Genomic DNA, 25,764 nt, shown 5'->3' with positions numbered 1-25,764 from the left:
TGACAGTGTTTGACAGATACAGTCTGGGTTTTGTGAACACAGAAAACAAGATTCAAGTTTCAGACTTTTCTAATTTTGAGAGCATCGAAAGGCAAGGTAGTATAGCTGCTGGAGCGGCTGGCCATCTTTACCCTGGCAACAGTAGAGCAGCGTAGTACGAAGGAATGAACATGTAATTTGCTAGGATTCTGTAGCAGTTTTAAATGGGTGCTTAATGTAACAGAGCAGCAATTAATGCTTTTTATTTATAGAGGCGTCTTTCAAGGTCACCATTTTAACCATAGTTAACAAATGTAGCCATTTATGTACTGTAGTATCTCACATCTTGTGCACCACCATTAACAGTTACCTGTGAGCTATACAGTGCCACTATGTTAAGACCCTTTGTGCTCTAATGTGCAGAGAACCTGCTCGCCCCTACAATGAAAATATCTCACATAAATGCCAGTGAATAAACTCGCCAGTCTTTCAATAAGTATCATTTATACATTATCACAGATAAAAACAAATTACATTGCAATAATTGTGTTACTTGAATGAGCCATAGAGTAGTTCACTTTAACACCTTTCTGAGTCTTTAGGATGATACGGAGTATAGAGTGAGTGAGAAGCAATATTTCCAAATGTTTAAATACCCCTTAAAGTTTCAGCTATCTTAATCTTTTTATACAGTTTGGCCAAAGTTGTTCCAGTGGCATCTGTGTTAGCATCACATTCCTGTTTCATGGCTTTTTACTAAGTAGCTGGTGAGTTTTATTGTGATTAAGAGGGTAACCAGCACTTCTTAAGACAACGAGAACGTACATACAGTAGCTGTGACGAGAGACAATAACAGGATTTCTACTTAGTGAAATACAAGTGCTCTTTGGACATATGTTACAGTACAGCACTAAATAAAGTAGAACACATCTGCACATTTAACAAGCACGTTACATCCCCTGCAGATTAAGCATTGTTAAAGTCCCTCTTTTTCTCCTTTCTGCCCTTGAGTAGATTGTTGAATCCTCCGCTACAGGACCAGTACCGGCTGAGTGGACTTCCTCTGTGTGCCTCAATATATTTTAACATTGCGCAATACAAAAATAAAAATAAATAGCAACAATGTATATATAACATATTGTAGCATTTCTGGTCTAGATATTAGACATCTCAAAGTTAAAAATATTCCCTTTAATCTTATTACACATTTATATATCATCTCATATCCCTTATACGTCTTGAGACAGTGGAAACACTTTGGAAGCTTTTGGTTTTTATGACGCTGCATCCACTACACATGTTGCAAGGATAAATGTTTCTCTGCAATGCTTTTTGGAAATAGTCTGGAACCTGTTGTACTTGGTATATTGTAACAGACTACAATCATCAGAGGAATCCTCCAGATGGCGATGATAAACAGCTCATCATTACAGGAGCGTGTAAACCTATTTTTCTACTAGCCACATTTTTTCACAGGAGCTGAATGTTCGCATTTTATCTCTACAAGTTTAACCTCAAACAAAACAAAAACATAAGAGTCTGAGTATTGTTAGATATGTTAGTGCATGACTCTCTGCTATCTAACACCACAGAAAAAACGATCTCCCTCTCTGTCATTTAGACAGACTAAAGCAGCTACACTAATGTGTGATACTTTGACTGAACAAGGACTGAAGACGAGGGGAAAGAAGAGGAGGGAGGAGAAAAGGGAGACACGGTAAAGTGTGGAGATAACAGTAAGACAGAAGAGGTATTTTCTATTTATTGCTCAGCTCCTGTCTTATGCGGCACCCCACGGCTGTGATGAGTGCGGCACCTTTCCCACTGCCGTCCTCTGACAGCAGGAAGTTGACGTTACACTGAGGAGCCAGTTCCTTTACCGTCTGGTGCATGACCCCCGAGAAACTAGACAGAGACAAAAGATTTGACATCATGTTAAGTGTTCATTTGTTAAGCTAAAATGGCCTGCGGCTCGTCTCATATCTGTTTTCTACAACTGTCTTTGTTCACATTTGCTTGTTGTTCTGAATAGCAATTTGCACCCCAGGGATTACATCGATAAGTGTCATGTAAATATGTTAAACACGTTGTTCACTGTACTAAAACATAAAACAAGGCAATTACGATATGATAGAAAGGCCTTTCCTATCTTTGTTTATTTGTTTCTTTTAATTGTACAGGCTACAGACACAAAACATGGACATAATGTTGTGGATATTTTAACCTCGTCAATACTGTAAAGATGTACAATGAGAGTAATCAATAATAAACTGGTGAAAGCAAACAGAGTTGTCTTAGTAGTTATTTATACAAGCTTGTAGGTACAGTCATGCAAAGTACAGAGTCGTTTGCAGGAGTGGACACAGGGGCAAATGTGTGTGTGTGTGTGTGTGTGTTTTATAGAGGACTGTTGCTGTGCAGAGAAGAGAAAGAGATAACTCTTTCTCCTGACTGTTATCTTACAATGCTCTCATAGGGAGAGCCGCATTCTTCAGGTACGACCTTGGCAGGAAGCTACCGTGTGATACAACAGGTCGAGTTGACCAAACATTTCTCAGCATAATATCATCATTTGGTTTTACCATATAAAGTAATATAAGAAATTGCCACTACAATAACAGAACAAATAAAATACAGTCAGTAGGTCACTTCAACATTTCATAAACAAGAAAAATAGGTTGACAGTCCAATACCATCAAAAGCACATACCATAACATGGCAAGCATATTTATAGTTATTGTTCCTTTTTATCCCACTCTTCGCTAGAGCTGATTGTTTCCCATTGCATGGCGTGTTGAGCCACCCTTTGATCCTTTGTGGCAATCATCCTTTCCAAAATAAATTGTGTTTGTAATCTACTCTTCAAACACCTTACATTCAGATTTTTACTTGATTGAGTTTTAAAAAACTAAATATTTTAGCCAGAAGAATAATTGTATTCATTAACTGTGTACTGTCCTCATCCAAAAGCCCAAAGAAAGCACCAAAGGGAGTAAATGCAAAATCCATATAAAGTGTCTTAAGCCAATTTTGAATCTCTGTCCACAGTCTTGCAACGTATGGACAATAACAAAATAAGTGCATCTGGTCTTCCTCTTCCTCCTCACAGAATCTACAAAATGCTGACGGTTCAATATTAAAAGTGTTGAGTGGTTTTTTTGTAGCGGTAATCTTGTAAAAATTCTTCAGTTGGAAGATTCTTGAATATTAATCCGTTGTTGTTTTGTATCTGTAAACAGTGATTATAAATTATTTTATTTATTTTTATTTTTGACTTCTTGTATGAGGTGTACAGACCTGTTGTCGGTTTCCATCTTTTTTAAATGTACGTTTCCAGTTAGTTGGAATAGCTGAAAGCAGCTGGTTAAAATGAAGGAAATCACATATCTGACCATACATACAGCAAAAACACTGATATGACATTAAATTATCTGTGCCATCTAGTAAATCATTCATACAATTATTCCTTACTACTAAAACATAAAACAAGGCAATTTAGGACATGATAGAAAGGCCTTTCCTATCTTTGTTTCTTTGGCAGTTGAGTAATTAGTCTGTTGTTGATGAATTCAACTCACTGTGGATGTAGTTTGTAGAGGGTCCCGTCCACCCCCACAGTGATGTCCAGATGGTCCAGTCCTCGGTTCTCTCTGATCTTATCGACCACAGCCGCCATCCCTGCCCCACAAAGCTGAGCTGCACGATGGGACACTGCCCCACAAACCTGTAAATTATAATGAAAACATTATTATTATTGCAACACTGAACGGATCAAACCTGTCACAGTGTGTTCATTAAGAAAAGATATGTCACTTAACATGTGTATTCCATGTATAGTCCAATACACATGCCTTCTTTAACAGTACACCTCGCTAAATCTAATGCAGTCTAATAGGGAGGCGTTAAATCAACTGCATGGCCAGTTCAGAGCTAGTGTGTCTATTCTCCTCAAACTCCATCTCCGTCAGTAAGGACACTTGATTTGTGTTGATAACTTCCACTGATGGAATGATGATTATCAATGGTTGAGCACGACACTGGATTGGCTGTTAAACATGATTGTGTGCTTTAGTTTTTATTGAGCACACATTTCCTCAGAAGAAATTGTTTGTTATTTGCCCACATTTGTATTTGGATATCGCTTACCCTTTTGACTATGATACTGTCATCACAGGAGCTGTCCAGCCCTAAGTGTTGCAGGATGGATCTCACTTGCAGCAGAGCTAATCTATCACTGGAAGGGAAAAAAACAGAGACATAGATGATGAGCAAAGGGGAAATTAACTTAAGTAGTTCAGTACCAAAACAGCAATTTAAAAGTACAAATATATCCGCTTAAAAGGTAAATAAACAAGCAATAATTAGTTGCAGTGCAATCTACTATAAATGATCTGGTGTTTTTCACAGCCAGTTTAAAACACAAACAGTAAACACTAAGAAAGAGCTCTTTTTCTTACCTCTCTATCTGTGAGAGGAACTTTGTCTCGAAGATGCCTCTGGTCTTCAGTGTTTCAGAGATCCGTCCTCTGAACAAGAATCCTCTCTTGGTCATATCTATCAAGATGTTTCGCACAATCTCCCCGAGATACATGCCGCTGCACATTTTCTCATATCTGTAAAACACATATAGCGTACATATGAATAAACACAGATGCATCCACACATATTGGAAGTAATCTATCAGAATATGAGTGCAGGAGATAAAGATGTGTGTGGATTTTAACCTTTGTTTGCCTGAATTCAGGGATAAGTCATCCACAGCGCGGTCGTACTCTGTCCTCATGTCATCAAGGCATCCGTTGTCTCCGAAAGCCCCCCACTCCATGTTGACACACATGCGACCCTCATCTCCATCGATCGTCTCAATGTTCCTCATCTCCTCCATGTAACATGCATTACTGCCAGTGCCTAGAAACAGACAGACATGTTTTACTGCAAAGGGTCTCAACCATTTCCCTCAAGGGACCCCTTTTCTATTATAGAGTAAACTGACAACCCGACTAATGTTTGGTGACATATTTAATGGGTATTTCATAGCATGACAATAACAATGAAGACAATAGGTGTTATTTTTAGTACGATTAAGTAAGTACGTTTTTATTTAACATAAGACACATACTTTATAGGTTTCTTTTTTCGACAAATTCAGTGTTTCTCCCCAACTATTGGCCATTGTTTTATTAGCTCCTTCATCGTTTTGGCTGCATACTTTCCGAATGAATGCGTAACTATAAGGAAGACTAACCAGCGATAAGTCCAATCTCACAGGTGGGTTCTTCGTAGGCACAGGTCATCAAGGTTCCCACTGTATCGTTCACTATGGCCACCACATCCAGCTCAAATTCCTACAGAAGAAAACATGTAATGATGCAACAATACAGTCCACTTGTAATCATTCAGAGCAGTGGTTCCCAACCTGGGGGCGCCAAAGATCGCAGGGGGGGCGCCAGGCCTCAGATGATTTGAGGCCAAATATCATATTTAGACTTTATTTTACATATAATTGTAACTCAATACATGATTGTCACTAAAAGCCTCGTCTTTGATAGAAATGTTTCTTCGCCCGTAAAGTGTCCAAACCAGGCTTTGCTGGATAAGCGCATTTTTAAAAACATAGTCATTGTCCATGCCGGTTTCAGTTGGATTATTTGTCACAGTTGCTCTGGTCGGTCAGATCGGTCTCCTCCATTTTGTACGACTTTAGAATCCACATAAACACATCGGCAAAATCCGGTTTACTTTGAGCATGTGTTAAACAGTTTAATCCCTTTGTGAATTGTTTCCACTTGTGCCGTCCTTTAATTTCTTCATACAGCGGGAATCCAAATGAATGAATCCTGAGTCCAATAACCATCAAAGTCACTCCAATAGTGCTCCTTAATTACGCTTTCATCCTCCTTTAACAAAATACTTCACATTCATCCAGTTTGTGACAGTAGTTGTAGCATTTTGAGACTTTTAAACTTTAATTACCACTTCCAACAGGAGTCATTTGGGGGGGGCTCTTGGGAAAAAAGGTTGGGAACCACTGATTCAGAGCATGTATAACTACATGTTGCTGCTCCTCATATCATACCTCTCTCCTCTTAATGGCATCTCTCAACAGACCAACCACATTTTCTCCTTCACAGTCTGTCGCCTTGAAGCCCTTCGTCCATGTCACAAGGATTCCCTACACACACACAAGTATCAGGTAAGTCATATTTTGCGTAGGATCAAAGGATCTCATGGTCTGCCCAGGACTCATATATTATTATACTCTGATATTTTGGAAACATGAAGGGCCTTTTTCTTGATGCAGCTGGTAATAAGTGTACTATCATTTATTACCAGCTGTAACCCAGCGGATTTTAAAAGAAAGTAAGACACAGGTTTGCCAATTAAAAGTGAAGGATGTTTTAATCACTCACAGCGTCCAGGCTGGTCTGTCTGCAGGGGAAGGAGAAGGTGAAGCCCAGAGGAAGACGAGTGTTCTTCATCCCCATGTAGTCCAGGAAGTCACTGATACACTGTACAATGTGATCAAACAACTGGAGGAGGAAAAATATGACAATATGTGAAACGACAGTATTTATAATAAAAACATTTTCAAACATTAGTCAATTCCCTCAAGTCATTAGTTTTCGACATAAAACTTAACTATTTATGACTGGATGGACTAATTTGATGTGAGGCAATAATTAACCATAAGTAGGACTTTATAGAACAAATGAAAGCAATACAACGACAGACTTAATGACCGATTACCGATATACCGATTACTCACCCTAATGACCTAATAGATTTTGTTTGCATGTTTAAACAGCTCCCAACACATTAGTTTGACTTTACTTCACTATTCAAACGTTTTCCAAAAGAAACCGTGTCCTTTTTTGATACAAATGTTATACAAACTTAATACTCAAAACTTGTTTATTGTTTTCAAGAAGTTTATATTTAAGATTCTTCACCAACATGCAAAAAAGTCTTCTTAAAGAATTCAAGGTGACATGGGATGAGTAGTGGATATATACAAATCATCCCTTTGTGTATGAAGTATTCCTTTAACAAGTGTTATGTGACTGTGGATGCAGCCTTGTAATTAACATTTCTCACAGGTTTGAACATACAGAACGGTTATATAATTTGCCTGCAGGCAGTATCGCTCTGTCAAAGGGAAAGGTGGAATTTGGTGGACCTCTGTTAAATATGTTGTTTGTGTCACTAACATAACAAGGCAAGTTCATTCTTATTTACAGCAATAGTCTGAAGAGTAGTGACAAGCATATTGTACTCTGATCAACCCTCTGATCAATCCGTTATTTAAAACCATACAGTATATCTTATCCTGGATAGATAATAGAAAACACGTTATAAGATGACAGATTGAGGTGTGGCCAGAGAAAAATATGCTTGACTTTGATGCTTTGTGAAAAAGATTGTCCGGTTCATAAAGTATAGTGGACCCTATAAACAACAATACCACTTAAAGGACACACTACATACTAGAATGCTATATTATATACTATACAAATACAATAAAAAAGCTTTAACCTTTACAAAACTGATGAAAAAAAGTGAGCATGCTGGCATATGCAACTACAAATGTTTTCAATAAGTCCTTCCTCCCAGTGCCATCAATATGCTCAACTCAGAGGAGAGGCATTGAGAGGATTTAAGCCATTACATTTATATGAACTGTTTTCATATTTAATATGACATGGTCCAAGCGTTTGTTTTACTAAATGCTTGCTGCTTGTTTTGGGTGAGCCGAAAAATAATCTTATTAAACAAAATAAGTGAAAACATTTCACAAAAAGAGTGCCTTTTCCCTTCTGGCTTCTTGTCCGGAGTATCTCAGGAGGAAGGAAACACATGGAGGAGTAATAGTGAGGATTAAAAGGTCAAAAAGGTGACAGACAGGATTAGCCTCAGCCGGTGCACACGAGCTAAGTTCAAATGTACGGTTTAAACACGGTCAACTCAATGCTAATCAACCTTTATTTCTGTCCTCCTCTTACCTATCCACTTTCTTCCCTGCTGTTTCCATCCTATCCACTTAACTCCAAGTCACCAAGCTTCATACCTCAGATCCTCCCTAACTACCCTAATCTCCACTGTAACAACAAGGTGACCCGAGGTCAAGTTCAATGTTTACCTCCCCCCCAGTTGAACACATATTACAGGGTCAAGTGAGGCATGCTGGATCTCACCTCCTCCCCTGTGCCCTGCATCACTTCCAGAGGAATAGCGTAGATCTTGTTGTGCATCTCCACGGTTCTCCTCTTGCCTGAACGAATCTTTACCAACAGAACTCTGAAGTTGGTTCCTCCTAAATCCAACGCCAGGAAGTCTCCATGCTCTGGACAACAAGACAAGCAGACAAACAAAGACATAAATAAACCAGTAACCATGGCAAACATACTAACACCTGAGGGATATGCCTTGTGCAATTCTGGAAAAGGAATTGCTGAAGACATCAATGTGAAAATATAAATTCTTCTGCTTTTGGAGATTTTCCATGTTATTCGTGTGCTAAATCTGCAATTGCACTTTGGTATTAATCATGTTCTACTGCTTTGTAACATGAAGGTTCTTCCTCTTAAATGTTACTTTAGCTGTTAATGTTGGCAATTTTTGTATTTATTCAAATAAAAAAAGAAAATGTATGATGACTTTCTGACGTTTGCAAAAGTGACGTAAGCTAAATGTGTATGACATTTCAGTCATAAAAGATCACTATTGGATAAGGACTCTCACTCAGAGTGAGGTTCAACATGGTGTGTCATTTGTGTGTGTGTGTGTGTGTGTGTGTGTGTGTGTGTGTGTACATGTGTCACCTGAGCCATCAGGAGTGCTGTTCACAAAGGTTGGCAGCATTTTGACAGTAGCAGAGTCCTGAGTGCTCTTTGAAAGGCCATTTTGGATCTCTATCCTCATTCTCTTCTTAACCTGGAATAATTTAGGAGAATATTCAGCAGTAGTAACACAGTGAAAGACACGCGCACACATATTACACATATTACACACACTACAGTATGTATCTGTCTTTACCTCCAGCAGTTGTTCGGTCGACAGGAGGAACTCAGACAGTGTTTGGGTGATCTCTCGTGAGTGTTCGGCGAGGCGATAGGCCACAGCCGTTACCATGGCAGCTCCTTTCCCACTGCCGCTCTCTGAGAGGAGGAACCGAATATCAGTGTCCGGCACCAAACGACGGACCGTCTTATGGAGACGACGGGCATATCTGAAATACACATAAGAGACTTTAGACGCTGAGAAATGTAGACTTCTTTAGTCATAAGACACCACGCATTGTCAATAAGGTCATTGACATATCAAGAATGTACTTCAACAGATGTGCCAACAGAGCGTGTTGTATAAACAAATATTGGATCCACTCACTGTGGGTGCATCTTGTACAGAGATCCATCAATGCCTACAGTGGTTCGGAGTCGGGCCACGCCTTTGTTCTCCTTCAGCCTGAACAGGATGCCAGCCAGCGCCGCAGCGATCAGGTTGGCCGAACGGAAAGACACAATGGCACAGACCTGAAGGACGAGGAGAGAAAATCATCAAGCAGCTGAAGAATAAGGTAAACTAAGCTCCTTTGATTTTATTAAACTCTTTGTCAGATGGCACATATTATGGCAGTATTCATGTACATTATAATTCTGTTTGCACTTAAAAGCACAACATAATATAAAATAGACATACCTAAATACAACAATAGGGCTTATATGATGTAATATTGTTCATCCTATTTGCTTTTAATAGTTTGTTTGGCAGAACTACAGTAACTAATTCGATCATTAGTTGTTACCCTCAGCTTTCTTTTAATCTTAATGAACTACAATATGTTTTAATCCATTATCAACCCGTATTTAATGTGCTATGATCATTGCTAACCCTTGTTGCCTTTTCAGATGATTGTTTAGCACCTTGTAGTGCAACTTTTCGCAAAAGCGGCAATATAAATAATTATAGTTTAAGGTTATTTAAGCGGCATCTCTAAAAAAAATAATAACGGATTCACAAGCTTTTCAGCAACAATACTCACATGCTGCACAGCGATGCAGTCGTCATGCGAGGGCTCCACACCAAGTCTTTGTAAAATCTCTTTGGTTCTCATCAACCCCTCCTTACTCCTAAACAGGAAAGACAGAGAAGCCATTATGGACTAGAACTATATCATTTACAGTTTTATGATTTAGTTTAATATCTAACTGCATAGAATTGTACTAATTGTGACTTACTTCTCTATGGCTGAGATGTGTTTGGTTTCGATCTTCTCCTTAGTGAGCAGCTCAGGAGTGATCCTCCCCTCGAACAGCAGGCCTTCTCTGGCCATCTTCACCAGGATCAGACGGACCAGCTCCCCCAAATACATCCCGCTGACCATCTTCTCAAATCTAACACACAGGGAAAGGGAACATGAAAGGTTGGTAAAACATATACAAATATTTTGTTAAATATTACTTAATGACAAACAGATAGACATTTGTAGTAATTTAAAATGGTGACACTAGTTGAGTGTTTAGCAGTACCTTCTACCGGTTTTCAATACCGTAGTCGATAGCACGATTTTGAATGCTGCTGTTTTTGCGTTGAAGCTTTAAGCATCTTACTTAAAAAAAGGAAAAGCTTTGGCTCCCATGTAGCAAAGCAACTAAGGCATCCAGCCAACAACGAGCAATGCCGTTATCTCTGCATGTTATATAACACAGTGCTGGAATTCTGTGAGCACTTGTTTAAACATGCAGTTTAAATGGAATCTTGAAGCGCAGCACCATACATCAGCTACATTCATTCAAAGCTAAATTTGGAGGTACATCCCTGGTGTCTTTAAAGTTCCTGGTTACAAAATATTTGTTATTATTTTGTTTTTTTAAATATAAATTAATAACCATATGGAAAATCATAATGATAATAATAATAATAATAATAACTTCGATTTATATAGCGCCTTTCAGGGGACCCAAGGTCGCTTTACAAGAAAAACAGGAGTAAAAAAAAAACAGTCAGACAAAACAACAAAATAAATAAAATCCTGTTATACTTTCTCCATACCCAGAACAATAAGCAAAAGCTAATTGACAGACTGACAGATAATCATCAGCTGATTCTGGAGTTCATTCAATAGATGAAGAACAAAAATAAGAGTGTAGCCGCTTTGGTTTGACATACAGCTGTTTCCCGGGGTTGATGGAGCCTCTGTCTATCTCTCTGTCGAACTCTGTCCTGATGTCCTCCAGCCTGCCGTCGTCTCCGAAGGCCCCCCACTCCGTGTTCACACACATCCGGCCCTCGTCCCCCTCCACCTGGTCGATGTGGCGCAGCTCCTCCATGTAGCACGCATTGGTGCCCGTACCTTACACAGAGAAACACATATCCTTAAAGGTCCCTTACTATACTATTTTTCATCAAGATATTATAGGTCTCCGATATATATAAAACATTGGTTGGTGATTGGCTAATGGTTACACAAGCCAAAACATCGTTATGACATCATAAAGTGGCCAAAATCTGATCAGCTCATTTTCAGACAGGTTTTTATATAAATGGATCAGGACAAAAAGAGAGAGAATCTTTTTTGCTGAAACTTTCAGAGTCTCTTTACACAGAGGGGACACAGGTTGATGTAGAAGAGACATGAAAAAGTGGATTTTGCACAATAGGTGACCTTTAAAGTTTAATCAAGCTCTATTCTGTTTCTTCAAACTGTTGTGCCACAATGCCAAATACACTTTTGAATCTTTGTTGAAGTACCTATGATGATGCCGACTTCACAGCGCCGGTCATCAAAACCACAGGTCATCATCGTTCCCACAGTGTCATTCACTACTGCCATGATGTCAGCTTCATAGTCCTGAGAGAAATGAAAACACACACACAAAAGTAAGTATGGTTTGTGGTTATATGTGCCATTCTGCATCCCAGTTTCATTTAGAATAAATGATTTCAAAATGATTCCCATAAGTGTTTCTATGAAAAGAGAAAATGTGTCACCTAGTGACAGAAAAAGCACAAAGGATATTTGGTATAATTATAAAGCCTGTGAAATTATTGTCATTTTAAACTTGTAAACTGTGGTGTTATTTTTGTATTGTTTGTTTGTTGTATTTAGAAAGTCTGGTGTTCAAGATTTATGTCCTGTACCAGAAAATATTCAATAAATAAAGATAAATACGTTGGTAACTACAGAATGAGGAAGTGAGGCGTCACATGGTCAGAAAATGAAACCAAAGATAGGACTCACTCCTCGCTTCTTTATAGATTTGTTGAGCAGCTGGACAACGTCCATTCCCTCCACTCCACTGGCCTTGAAACGCTTTGTCCACGTTACCAGAAAGCCCTGGAGATAACAGAGAGAGAGCCACAGGAAAGTGAGATTAGGAAAGACATAGATTTGATGCTAAATGGAGACTTGGCTTGGGTTAACTCACAATGTAAATGTACTGCAGTATAATCGTCAGATATTTGAATAAAAGATAACACATGGAAAGTGTCGTGTGTCACATAGAAGTAGACAACATCGGCATCTGCTAATCAATTATGAATTGTGTTTTACCTCGTCTAGTTTGGTCTGCTGGCAGGGGAAGGAGAAAGTAAATCCAACTGGGAGTTTCTTATCTTTGATGCTGTGTTTTTCCATGAAGTCACAGAGACACTCTGCCACATGGTCGAACAGCTGGGCAGAGGTGGAGAGAGGGAGAGGATGTTTCAGGCTGAGCTGAAGAGACTCTTTGTGTCAGTGAGTGTATCTCAGTATAAACCTACTTTTGTTCCAGTGCCGTGAATGATGTCCTCCGGTGTGTCGTAGATTTCACTCTCCATCTGAACCGTTTGTTTCTTCTCATGGCTCACTCTGACCCGGAGGATCCTGAAGTTACTGCCTCCCAAATCCAACGCAATGAAGTCTCCCTTTTCTGTGGAGACGGGAAGAGTGAGAAGATGAGGGAGAAGTGGAAGATACAAGAAGAAGACAGAAAGAGAGGGTGAAGTCTAAGGAGAGTGTTGTTAACATTACCTAAGAGTACACTTCCTATTAGCACAGTTATGAAAATAAAAACATGCATTATCAGATTGTCTCCCTTCTTTTAACTTGGTAACACATTTGCCTTTAATTCAAACTGAAGCAATGTACATTTCCAAAATAATAATAATATGCCTTCAACATTGTGACCTGCATCAATGGATACTAGTGTAAGAAAATGGTGTGGTGGCAGAAATAAACCTAAACTAGGAAGGTGTTGCTTTATGTGACCTGTGATTAGTAAATGTTCACTTAGGGACTGTCGTTTAGTCTTTCTGTCTGAATTGGGAAGACATAATTGCCGTAAAGCATTCTGATTAGATCAACTGCAAAAATGTCACTGTTTTTCCTAATTTATTGTGTATCAGAGATCTTATTGACCTTTGATTAGAAGTGAAAGCATACAGGTCAGATTGGAGAGCTCAGTTTTAATTGTTTATCAGTTTATAGTCAATCTTCACATGCTTTTCTAAAAATGTTGGCAAAGATGATTGTAGACAGTCATTAAGAAGGTAATGTTTCTGATAACATTAGCAACATTCTTACTTACTGACCCAGAAGTGTATTTTCAATTTACTATAATCTCGTGCCACACTTTATTCTCAGATCACAACACAAAGTCAGATTAGGCGTACAGACTGACTGGGTTTTTTTTATCTGCAAGAAATGTAAATGCTACAGCAGTACAAAAATAGGATTGTTGCTATCCTGGTTTTTAAAATAATGACAAAGCATACAATAGTTCTTCAGGCCGGTGAATAGCAGCAATTGATTCATGGTAACATTGATTAGAAAGATAAAGAAGTTTAAGAATAACATGTCGTTCAGTTACTTGTTATTCAGTTTTCCCCATTATAAGTTGTGTTTCGTAAAAAATAATAATACAAAAACACGACTTCAATGTATTTTTAGACTATTATGACTAAAGGTATTCCATTCAACTATCTGTAAGGACTTTCATTGTCCCCGTCTTCTCTGACAAAGGCAGCAGGATTACTGCTAATCTCTCTGTTTGTCTGACAGCACAACGTTCACAGTGCAGACTAAAATAGATTGAAGATTTATTTTGTGCCAACCTGTGTTTGTAGTTTTGCCTCCATTAATATTCAGCTGATGAAGGTACTAAAATAACATTCAGTTGAGATGGATGGATGAAGAAAATTGAGCTCCAAGGGCAGAACCACTGCAGTACATTAGGATTAGACACATGCTGCAGACAATGACATAATGACAGGGAGAAGATTTAAGCGCATTTTTACGTCACTAAACCAACAGGGAGCAATTGTTTTGGCTTTTGAGATTAGGCTGGATGAATGTATGAGATCTCGTAAAGTGAAAGGTCCATTAAGGTAAGCTTCGTCATCCTTAAAGCTTCATGCTTGCCCTGTGTCTTGCAGATACATCTTGTTTCCTTCTAAATGTCATATATATGGCGAAAGATATGAGGGATCAGGTCAATTGGACACTTTTCATAAATGTTACTGACTTCTGAAAACTGGGAAAGGTCACAAAAACTATGAAAAAAATGTTTGACTTTGTTGTTTTTTTAAAAATAGTAATACACTGTTCTGTTAATTCGGTTTCTATTTGGATATAAAGTAGACTATAATGCCCTGTAGGCCAAGAAAGAGGAGACCACATTTTAATTACAAGTTGTTCCATAAATGATTAATATTTTTGTAATGGACTGTGTAGGCTTACCTCTGCAATTAACTGGCTTTGATAGTGGTTTCATGAGAAAGAAATCAACATGATGGGATTCAGATAATCCATCAATGGTTAAAACGTGGGTTTGAGGTACTGACCTGAGCCATCAGGGATCGACCGCACGAACGTTGGCAGCATCTTCAGCACGGCGGTGGGGTTGGTGTCCCGCCCCAGGCCTTTCACCAGCTCCCTCTTGAAGCGCTGCGTGATCTCCTTCAACGTCTCATCAGAGAAACGCATGGAGTACAGGTACTTATCGATCTGAAAAGAACAAAGAACGATAAATCGTATAAATCTTAACAATTCCTCATCAATCTGTAACCACAATACTATGAGTATCCATTAAGCCATATATAAACATTGAAACACACAAACCTCTGACACTGGTTATTTCTAGGGATGTAACGATATATATATATTTTTTAAACCTTTATTTAACCAGGTGGTCCCATTGAGATCATCGATCTCTTTTTCAAGGGAGACCTGTCCAACATGGCAGCAAGTAGGTTACAACATGAACATAAAACAACAGATAACACAAAAGGACATCGTATTTACAGGGCTACATGTACATACCTAGAGACATTGACAAGTACCAACAGTATATGTATATCTCGCCCTGTCAATAAGCCTCACCTTCTGGGCAAAAACGGTATTGTTTTTGAAGTGTTGGAGAGACAATGCACAGTTTTACCCACTGCTGTCACCCATGGCCAAAGCATATCTCTCCGTCCCAGCAACATCAGTACCAAGCAAGATAGTTTTTTCCACAGCAGGGGGTATTGTAAATGCCCAAACATCCCAGCTTCTACCTGGAAATGTGGACATGCTCATATTCCTAAAAAATAACCTGTCTGATGATGCTGAGTGAGTGAGTGAGTGAGTTTGAGTTGAGTTACTTGAAAAACTAAAGTGAAACTTAATTTATTTTATTGCAGGATCTGATTATTATATTTGACACTTTAAAATACTACTATCCAACTAAAATGCTGTACAAATCAGATTTATTATTTAATAAAGAACATTTGTTCAAGTAAAAAAAGAATAAAAAAAAAAGAAATCAAATGTTTTTTTCCCTTTATTTTTCAATATCGCGATAAATATCGTACCGTGGACTTGTTATCGCGATATTATCGTACCGTGAGTTTTTGATATCGTTACATCCCTAGTTATTTCACTTTCACTTTATAACTGAGATTTACTGGATTTGATGATTGCAGTCTGTATTTAATCATGATGATTCAGTAAATATATAACTTCCTATCCCATAATGTCTGAGTCATCAGATAATCCACGTCCTGAACTGATTGATCCCAGCTCTGCTCAACCTTTAACATATAGAGTCACAAAAACAAGACTTTGTATTGCTTCATTGCAACTTGAATGACACTTTGGGCAGGGCTATCATACTGTGGTCATAGGGCACAATATTTAATATAAAGCACAGTGTCATGAGTGACACACTGCAAGGACAGGAAGTACAGTACACACCCTGCATGCTGTTATCAAGGCAATAATGCACACTCATGCCTGGTGAGTGGATTTGGGTTTGACAGTGGTGAGGGTAAGGGAAGAGTCTAAAAAAGTAACAGAGACAAACTGACTGTCTATTCACCATAAGTGTAATAGTTGTAGCACATCCATAGGTGTGCCTTCATGAAGTTATCAGCACTTCTTACACACTCTTTATTTATTTACCATCCAGATTGCATGCTGAAACTGCCCACTGTGTAAACTCTGTCAGATACTCCACACACAAGCCTGAGCTGTCGGGCCTTTGAGTAACAGGATGTTTAACAGACTGTTGAAATCCATTGTTGCATCACACTCTATAATGAATCACCTACTTTATACTGGAGTGTTACACAACAGAGCACAATGGGACAGACACGTTACTCTGCTTAAATGTCAAGTTCAGTATGACTTGCTAGCTTAACACATAGCTATGACCAGTTTGATAACAAATAACCATTTGAGATCATTGATAAGCAATAGGAGTTCATACAATCATGCTCACTCGATTCAATATTTACACAGAAACAATACTTTTACGTATTCTGACGTACATTGTAACAGACATCAGATAGGAATGTTTTGACTTTCTGTTTTAGGAGTCAGTCACACATTAACTGTATTTCCTTCACAGCTCTGGTCTCTGGTCCATATGACATGCTGCGGGCAACATAGATTCATTATTTTAATTTGGTTAGGTGTTAAGCACACTTTGAAATAGTAAAAGATGAGCAAAATAAATTGAAAAAGCCAATCAATAAAATATGAACAGGTTTTGATTTCACCATATGTGCAAGAGTGTGTGACTTTTCTGTCACAGTAAGCGGTCGATTTGGCCTTTATCATACCCTTCCACATAACTTTAGAAAGGTTGCTCTGATGTCATAAACAGCCATACAACCAAATATGTATATGCCAGTATGTTTAAAAATGTTTTGGGATATGTATTTTGAATACAAACTTGTTTTTGTAGGAGCCAAGGTCAAACTACTAAAAAAACACCCTTGCCAGAATGTATGCATTAACACAGCCACAATGAATGAAACTATAAAGGAATGAAGCCAATAATGTCCCTCGTAAGGCACATGGTTAAGTAAGACCTGTGGCGTACATTTGACACAAAGATTAATAATCTGCTATTTAATCATGCAGTCATCTTTGAATAGTATAAAACATTGCGAGTCAACATGGATAGTTACATGACAACAGCCCTGTACAACTACTCACAGGCGTTACATTCCCTATATTCTGCCTAAATGTGGAGTCTGCCTCTGGGATGAATGCTCATTATCACGTCGCATCACACTTGAGCCACAAGCTGAGTGAATGCAATTTCTAACCGTCATAAGCTCAGTGAAACACATTCATACAGTTAACCTGCTGCACTGCACCACTAACAGTTCCTCAGCCCAACCTGAGCAGCATTTTCTCTGAGTTTTAGTCGACAAGTTGGTGCTTGACAACGCCCTCTCAACATGACACTACAGGAGATTGCCCACAGCACCTGTCATTTCATCACACCAAACATTCAAACAGCCGTGTCTCTGTTCTCTCTTTCTTTCATTACATTTTACATTACATTTGGTTTAGCTTAAAGGTGGGGTAGGTCATTTTGGAGAAACCCGCTTGAGTGCGCTAGAATTTGAAAATACACAGCCGGAACAAATCTGCCACTTCCTTACAGAGCCCCTCCTCCAACACACACAACGCGCACATGACCAATGAGGGCACGAGATAAGTTTGTGCACAGATGGAAGGCTGACAGGCAGGTAGGCCATCCAGTTATTTTAGCTAAAATTATTGGTTGTGCTTTTTACAGTACTACGGCTTCCACAGATGACATTTCTTTATGGATTTTTTGTCAAAGCACTTCAGATATTCATTGCTATCGGGATGTTAAGAGCATTCCATGGAATATAACAAAAAGTGGATCTCGAGCCGGTTTCTCAAACTTACCTACCCCACCTTTAACTCAAAGTGACTTACAATAAGTACATTCAACCACGAAGAAACAAACAAAAACAATCCTGCAGGTACATTTCCCATCTATAAACCAAACCAGATTAAGTGCTACTGCATTAGCTTCACTTACATTAGCTTCACCACACATACAGTATGCATACTTTCTACTGGTCACTTTTAGAAAAGGTATTCTGACAAGACTAAATAATATAATAGGTATATACACTTGGGATGCACGATAATTATCGGCCCGATAATTATCGGTCCGATATTAGGAATTATGACGTCATCCCGATAAACCCGATACCAGTATTAATAGCCCCGATCAGAGCCATTTAATAGAAGAGTTACGACATCTCCGTTCACTCCAATGGACCACTTTTTGACAACAATGGCGGATCGTGGAGCCTCTCAATCGTTCCCCGGAAGTTAGCGCCAAGGCTGGCAGAGCTGTGGAGTTGCAGCATAATAGACCGTTCGTGACGGACTTTTAAAGGTAAGAAGAAGTTTAAAGATTTATATTGCGGATATTATCAGTACATCTGATTCAAATGAACATGTGTATTAAAGGATGTCAGTGGATTATCCCTAAATTAGTAGATTTAAGGAACATTTACAGATAACAGATTAAGCTAGCATACCGAAGCAAGTTAGCAACACACGTTGAACAGCCTTTTAATTGTAAATTTCGTTCTCTTAATGTCATTTCGTCCAACATGTTGAATTAGAGAAGAGGGGCTTCTAAACGGGATTGTATGCGGGGGTGGAGGGAGTTAAATATTAGATAAATATCACTTTGGTGCGTGTAAGAGTGAGTGTTTTTAGCAGAGCCATATTGTGTCCTTGTGATTCTGTTGATTATTACCTGTCTGTATAATGTTGCAGCTCAGCTGATTCTGGATTGATGGCAAAGGGAGAGGGACTTAAGTGAGAGTGAAAACACAAGGTAAGTTTAATACTACTGTTTTATATAAGTAAACACCTTATCTCCCCAAGGCATTTCCCATCCAATAGGTGTGCTGTGTGTATAACCCTTTCTCCTGTCTGTTGCTCCCTCTCTCAGCACAAGAACCAGAGGGGGATTCAATGGAGCCTGAATACCTGCACTGAGACCCTCACCCTGCACCCTGAGTCTCAACTCTGTGTTTTTCAAGCCTTTCCCTGTTTTTTTGTATTAAACAAAAACATTAAGCTTTCCCAATGGTGTGGTTTTCGTTTTGTGAAAAAGTGCAAATGCAGTGTTTGTATATAATTACATCACATATTTTGTTGCTGTTGGTCGTGAAATTGCTCCTGCTGACTTGAGCCAGCCATTTTTTCCTCCGCTCTGTGTCAGTGGGGAAGCCGTACATTCGTACTCCTTTCTCTGAGCGATTTGAGCATCCCCAGGCAGCACAGCAAACCATGGTGGCGACTAGGAGGCAGCACAGCAAACCAGGACAACACGGAGGAAAAGCCACCGACAAATTGCATGATATGCTCTTCTATGTTTATTGAATTCCATGTATTTGCAATGGATGTTCCTAAAACAACACATTTAACATCATCATATGCTGCTAGTCCTGCTGCTGCTGCTAGTCCTTTGATAGTCACCTGTCCTTTCTGAAAGCCGTAAAGATGACATTAGTCATTTAGATAACTTGCGTCCTCAATTACCAGGGGGTTACTGAAACTACCATGAATTTAAGAAAATGGTAGAAATGAATCCAATCTGAATTTTAAAGCATTACTTTAGATCCCCTCCCTCTAAATGTATCAATAAACATTAGAAAGTGATGTTTAAGAAGTTTAAGAAGATAATATTGGTTTGAAAGAATTCAAAGCTATAAATAAACAGCAACAGGCTCTTTAACCAAGGCACTGTTAGCCTAACATGTAAACTAGTTGTTCACACTAATCCCAATATTATCACTTAATATTAGCAAATTCGATTTTATTTTTTAAAACATATTGATGTAAATACATACACATATCGATTTGTTGTATAAATATTGCAAATCAAAACCTTTATTCACTAATAATTACCAAAAATCGTAGTTCTATCTCCTGTTATCAATGCATTCACATTGCCCGCCATGAACTTCCGGGGAACGATCCTCGTCTGCATGAACCACGTGACGATAACCGTTTTTGGACTTCCGTTGTCGTAACTCTTCTATCTATATGGCGCTGGCCCCGATAATATACAATATATTTTTTGGGTAAAAAAAAAGAAAAAATACTGCGGTGTGGGTGGATTGGGATGAGGGGCGCTTGTTTTTCACTCGGCTCCTCCCGTTTTGCCAGTACTGTGGTATAGGGTTGGGTATCGTTTGAATTTCCACGATTCCGATTCCGATTCTACTTTTCGATTCCGGTTCTTAACGGTTCTCGATTCCGATTCTTAGAGGGGCAGGGTAAAAAAATTATACATGCTTCTTCCACCAAAAAAATTACATTTATTCGAGAAACTTTTACACAGGTTAGTTTAAAGTAATATTCACATTAATCAGTCTGTTTATATTCACTGCTATGTAACTTTAACCTGAGAACCACTGAAGCTACAACAGTGCAACAGTCCAACTTTTAAAAACAGTTCTTGTTGAGAAAAACAAGCATATCTGCCTCTCAGGCATACCGGGAAGAAATGTTTGAACATTTTGAAGTAAAATGCTTCAATCTGGTGCACTTTAAGCAGAATTACTAGAGACTAGATCTAGGGGGTACAACTCTAAACACCCATATGAAAAAGATCGGTTTACATTTTAATAATTAAATAACAAATAGCCTACATGTAATGCATTTTATTTTTGTTGTTCATTCATATCTTATTTTACTATTTTATTTATGCATATTTTTTTATCTCTCCAGTTTAAAACGATATGTCTGGTTTACTGTCCTATAGTATACATTGGAATGATTTCAAACCTGTTTTATCCCAATTATAAAAGAGTGCCTTGGAAATATGTGTTTACATAAATTGTGACCAAACCGTTTGAGACCCACTGAGATAACTTAGACTAAAGTGAACTATCTAAACACTCAGAGTCCTTTACCTCACTGAGCTGAAGTTATCAGCCTCTCAGTCTGACTGGAGAGGACTCTCCCTCCACATCATTGTAGAAACATCTTCTTCTTTCTAGAGCAGCTAGCACCAGATGCTAATAACAACAGCGCCGGTTCCAGTGCACCCTCCCTTTCTCCCTCGCTCACGCGCACTTTGGCTGTGAGCTGCGGTTGCCAGATAAGCCAACATCCCCCATTTTCATCACTTGCAGCGCCCATCGTACAGGGCAAATGAAAAGTGTAACCGGGGTGAAAAGGGTGTTACATTTACTTAATTATGAATGTTGTTACATCAAGACCGAAAATTAGGATGAGCACCAACAGTCAAAACATTTATTTTTTTCTCCCAGAGCTGTCAGCGCAGCGCCTCCACAGATCTGGCGCCCGAGGCGAACATTTATAATGCCAGTGCGACGGGCCGGCCCTGGTTTCAGGTTACACTGTAGGAAATGTAGATACAACGCTACATTTCCCGCCCCGCTGCAGTCATGCAGTAGGCTACGGAGAGCGGCGAGAAACATTTCCTCAGGAATCGAAAAGCGGAACCGAAATTCACATTTCTAAATGATACCGTTGGAATCGAAATGTTGGAACCGGTTCCGAACCGGAACCGGTTCTCGGTACCCAACCCTAGGTATTAGTGGTTTAGGAAGAGGGGAGTTCTTCACAAATCCAGCGCTCCCTAATACTTCGAACCTGATCAGAGTCACCTGAAACATCGCCATCGCTACGATGGTGTGTTAAAAGCGTACGAAGACAATAATACAATACAAAGTGTGTGTGTGTGTGTGTGTGTGTGTGTGTGTGTGTGTGTGTGTGTGTGTGTGTGTGTGTGTGTGTGTGTGTGTGTGTGTGTGTGTGTGTGTGTGTGTGTGTGTGTGTGTGTGTGTGTGTGTGTGTGTGTGTGTGTGTGTGTGTGTGTGTGTGTGTGCCATTGTTTGCAGTATTTGAAAGTCAACATGGTAAACTAGCATGCTATTTTTTCATTGTGTGTTTGACAGGTTAAAATGCAAAAGTAGCTTTATGCTTTTGCATTTGTTTATGCATTTTTGCATGTGGTCTTTTTGAAGCAGGTCAGCTGTCTAATATAGTGAAATGAAAGCAGAGTTGGATGAGAGCTACTGCATCACAAATATCTACAGTGTCTTCCTGAGACACCCCATGCAGGGAGTAAATGTGCTACACCTTTACACCAAGTTTCATGAAAATCTGAACGTTTTCCCATAGTCCTGTTGACAAACACTCTTAAACGTAATATAACTTCTGGCAGAGAAAGCCCTTGGTTTCTGCCAAATGTTAAAACAGCTGCCAGCAATGGTGATTACATCTGAAATCAATATGTTAGTCTGCAGCTCTGTAGTCTATAGCTCATTGTTTTGATTCACTAGGCCATGTGGTTGAGTTCATCAAGTCTAATGATGGAAGTCTCTGAGAAACAGACAAACACTGAAGCCTCAAGTCTTCAGCTAACCAAATGCTACTTCAGGAAATCTGTGTAATAACAGTCAGTATATTTCGGTGCTTAAAGCTCCTAATTTGCAGATAAAAAAAAAAGGTGTGGAGTAGGAAGTCAGCTTAGCATTCTTCAATAGCCTGCTCCTCATCTATGCTTAAGGCGTAGGCTACATTAGCCGCTACTAGAGTTTCCAGTTTTTCCACTAGTGTTGAGCAAAGGGACATTTCCTGATAAGGTGACATGAGACCTCTATGATGTGTGAGTCTGTACACATGAATCTGTAAAAGGCCATGTTTTCCTGTTTCTGTTTCTCTCTCTCTCTCTCCACAAGGTGGTTCAAGAAAGCATTGAAACCTGATTCCATTGTGTATGTGTACCCAAGGCCTCACCATGTGGAAAAATAATGTCCTCTCTACAATGCCCTCTATTGCACCTTCCTGTTTGCCACACACACTGAAACACCACTTTGGATGCTCGCTAAAAGTGTATCAAAGAGTACAGTCAAGGACACTGCAGTGTATTGAGTGAAGAGAGGACGCACTCAGCTGATTGCGGTTCTTTGACATCAGCAGCTACACACAGTTTGTCCAAAAAAACATTACTGATGGGATTATCCGTATACTTTCCCTAGTGAATGCTTAAATCCTGAGCTACGTTTGAGCCACATTTGAAGTTGAGGCTGAGACAAGCCCTGCTCTTTCAACAGCTACACAATAGCTACACACCTGGCACAGTGTGTGGGTGTGTGTCAGTGTATTTGTGTGTAAGCCCTCTTCTCCTGTCACCTGTGGTCACATGGTTCAAAGCTGGCCTATTTTAGGGAGGCAAGGATAGGTCGAGTGCAGGAGTAAAGAGGGAGGGAGACGTGTTGTATTACATCACATTGCGGCTGTTAATACATTTATTTTACCTTTACAAACTCGGATTGAAATTGGCACAGCAGGTACATCCATGAGAGCTTTCTGTGACACATTATGTGAAGGAAGATTGTTAAATTGAACTAAAGTGGCTTCAGATAGCACATTGAAGAAGTTACCCCTCATGGTTTTCTTTCTGCAAGAATTCTCCTGAAGTTTAGGCAACACAACCACGGATAGTTAGGTTTAGGTAAAGATCATGGTTTGTGTTCAAATAGACTAGTAATGCTCAATTTAGGGTGCAGGGCAACATTTATTTGACAATAGATTAGTCAATAGGTAGTCGCATTGAAAATTAACTAATTTAGCTTTTTCTTTATATAAAAATAAAGTTCAAGATCCTTTTCCCAGAGCACAGGTTTGAGCTTGATAGCTTGACTTGATTTTTCCAAAGGGGCTACTATGAAAAAAGGGTTGAGTCTTCCTGAAATAAACCCTTTCTGGCAGAAAGCCCTGAATGCTGACTTTTCCAATGTGCCTTCAGACAGAGAGGGAAATGGAGGAAAGACACGCAATAGCTAGGAACTTATTTCAATGTATACAGGAAAAGAGCAGCATTTAAATATCCAGTTGGTAGCGAAGCGACCTTAAAGGAACCCTGTACCATATGTTCAAGTACATGTTGAGACATTGCCTTAGAATAAATACCCATTTACACTGACTCTATTTTACTTTATGGGTCGACCATAGTTTACAGGATGGGGCTGTGTGTGTATTTGTATGTTTACAACATTATTTCTAGGCACATTCAATGAAGAACTATTGGGAAGTGTTGGGTTCTGGAAAAGCTCAGTTCCTCCACTAAATGCACTCTGTGTCTTTCATAACTAAAACTGGTCCAGCCAGTGAAAGTGTTACAGTGGGGGCTGCTCGGCTGAGAAGCTATGAAAGACACATTCATGGTGCTCAGTCACTCTTCTCCTCATCAGCCTTGAACTTTTTCATACTCAGTCAGGCATTTCAATACATAAAGAAGCTAGAATGATCAGCTTTAGGAACTCTTTGATATATATTTGCATTCATTTAAATGCTTTCCTCATTCTTTAAGGTCAAACACACTTCAATTATTAGGACGACTTTAACAGGATAGAAACCATGTGGACATTGAGTATGGGAAGAAAACACAATATTCCTCAGATTGTTACGGTGTTACTGATCATGGCAGTTGTTAACAGACTGCAGCAAACATATGAATTGCTGTAAATGTACTAAACAACTGCATATTTCATCTTATTTAAAAGACCTTTCCCCACTCTTTCTACTCTTCTGCGCTGAGATGTGAAAGTGCAGGTATAATTGTAACAAGATGATAATAGAGACCCATTACATAACATTGCTCTCTCTTCTCAATTACAACCTTCTCTTCCCTCTGCTCGTATGTCCTTTCATCATTGCCTCTCACTTCCTCTCTCCTCCCTTGTAACACCTCTCAAAACTTACATCGAGGAAACACACACACCAATCTGTCACGTCTCCTTTCCAATGTTACTACACAAACACGTCTGAGCAGTTGTCACGTCTCACTTGTCTGACAATAAAAAAATTCTGGGTCATTGTAAAATGACTCCACTTCTCTCCCAACATGCTTTGTGTTGTATTCACTTCCTTATATGTATCAGTATCACATAGCCTACAGACAGTAACCTGACTTCCTGGAAACTCGAGTCTTACAGCAAAGTTATGGTGATGGCAGTATATGAGAAACTCAATGACCTCTACAAACACATGCTCAGCTCTCACTAGTACAAACACAATATCAAAAGCGGTGACAGAATTAACAGAAAACACTCACCTTTTTAACCTGATCATCCTTGAGTTCAGTGAAGTAATAGGCTAGCAGCTGGGCTGCAATCATCCTGGTCCTCTTTTCTCTCTCACACACACATGCAGACTAACACACACACTCTCTTTCTCTGCCACACACGAGACCACCTACAGTAAGATGGGGGGGGGGGGAAATCTTGAATATAAAAAGTAAAAAAAAAAGAAACTCTAAAGTCTGCTCTCAGGCTAGTACATACAAGTCTGTCACGCGCCAAAAGAGATATTGAAATATCCAGAGTCAAATCCTGTGTGGTTTAAAATAGCGAGAGCTTCTTCATGTGCTGCTAAGACTCTACAGCTCTTCCTCTCTGAGCATGTGAGTAAAGCCAGGAAGCATGAGTGAGACA

The 25,764-nt window shown here is 39.2% G+C and overlaps 1 protein-coding gene across 1 annotated transcript; it reads right to left on the bottom strand.

Moving 5' to 3' along the window:
• Window positions 1–466: 466 nt before the first annotated feature.
• On the bottom strand, window positions 467–25,764 carry LOC117439288 (hexokinase-1-like). Its single transcript, XM_034075179.2, has 22 exons — window positions 25,615–25,764; window positions 25,386–25,525; window positions 14,800–14,962; window positions 12,739–12,887; window positions 12,530–12,649; window positions 12,218–12,313; window positions 11,728–11,827; window positions 11,146–11,329; window positions 10,215–10,370; window positions 10,019–10,106; window positions 9,364–9,509; window positions 9,013–9,205; window positions 8,799–8,910; window positions 8,172–8,320; window positions 6,390–6,509; window positions 6,056–6,151; window positions 5,225–5,324; window positions 4,704–4,887; window positions 4,437–4,592; window positions 4,126–4,213; window positions 3,558–3,703; window positions 467–1,884 (listed from the first exon to the last, which is right to left on the bottom strand). Exons 2-22 carry the CDS (start codon window positions 25,446–25,448, stop codon window positions 1,737–1,739), a joined length of 2,757 nt encoding a protein of 918 aa, XP_033931070.1. The 5' UTR covers window positions 25,449–25,525; window positions 25,615–25,764; the 3' UTR covers window positions 467–1,736.

Source organism: Pseudochaenichthys georgianus, chromosome 3 (genome assembly GCF_902827115.2).
Source record: "Pseudochaenichthys georgianus chromosome 3, fPseGeo1.2, whole genome shotgun sequence".
Classification (NCBI taxonomy): domain Eukaryota; kingdom Metazoa; phylum Chordata; class Actinopteri; order Perciformes; family Channichthyidae; genus Pseudochaenichthys; species Pseudochaenichthys georgianus.
Note: the sequence above shows the minus strand (reverse complement) of the source record. Positions and strands in the feature narration are given on the sequence as shown.

Excerpts from the sequence above, each read along its gene's own strand:
- LOC117439288 (XM_034075179.2), bottom strand. The coding sequence starts at position 25,448 with ATGATTGCAGCCCAGCTGCTAGCCTATTACTTCACTGAACTCAAGGAT. Across the intron at positions 10,107-10,214 it reads CACATCTCAGCCATAGAGAA|GAGTAAGGAGGGGTTGATGA; the intron begins GTAAGTCACAAT and ends TTTCCTGTTTAG. Across the intron at positions 6,510-8,171 it reads TGCAGGGCACAGGGGAGGAG|TTGTTTGATCACATTGTACA; the intron begins GTGAGATCCAGC and ends TTCCTCCTCCAG.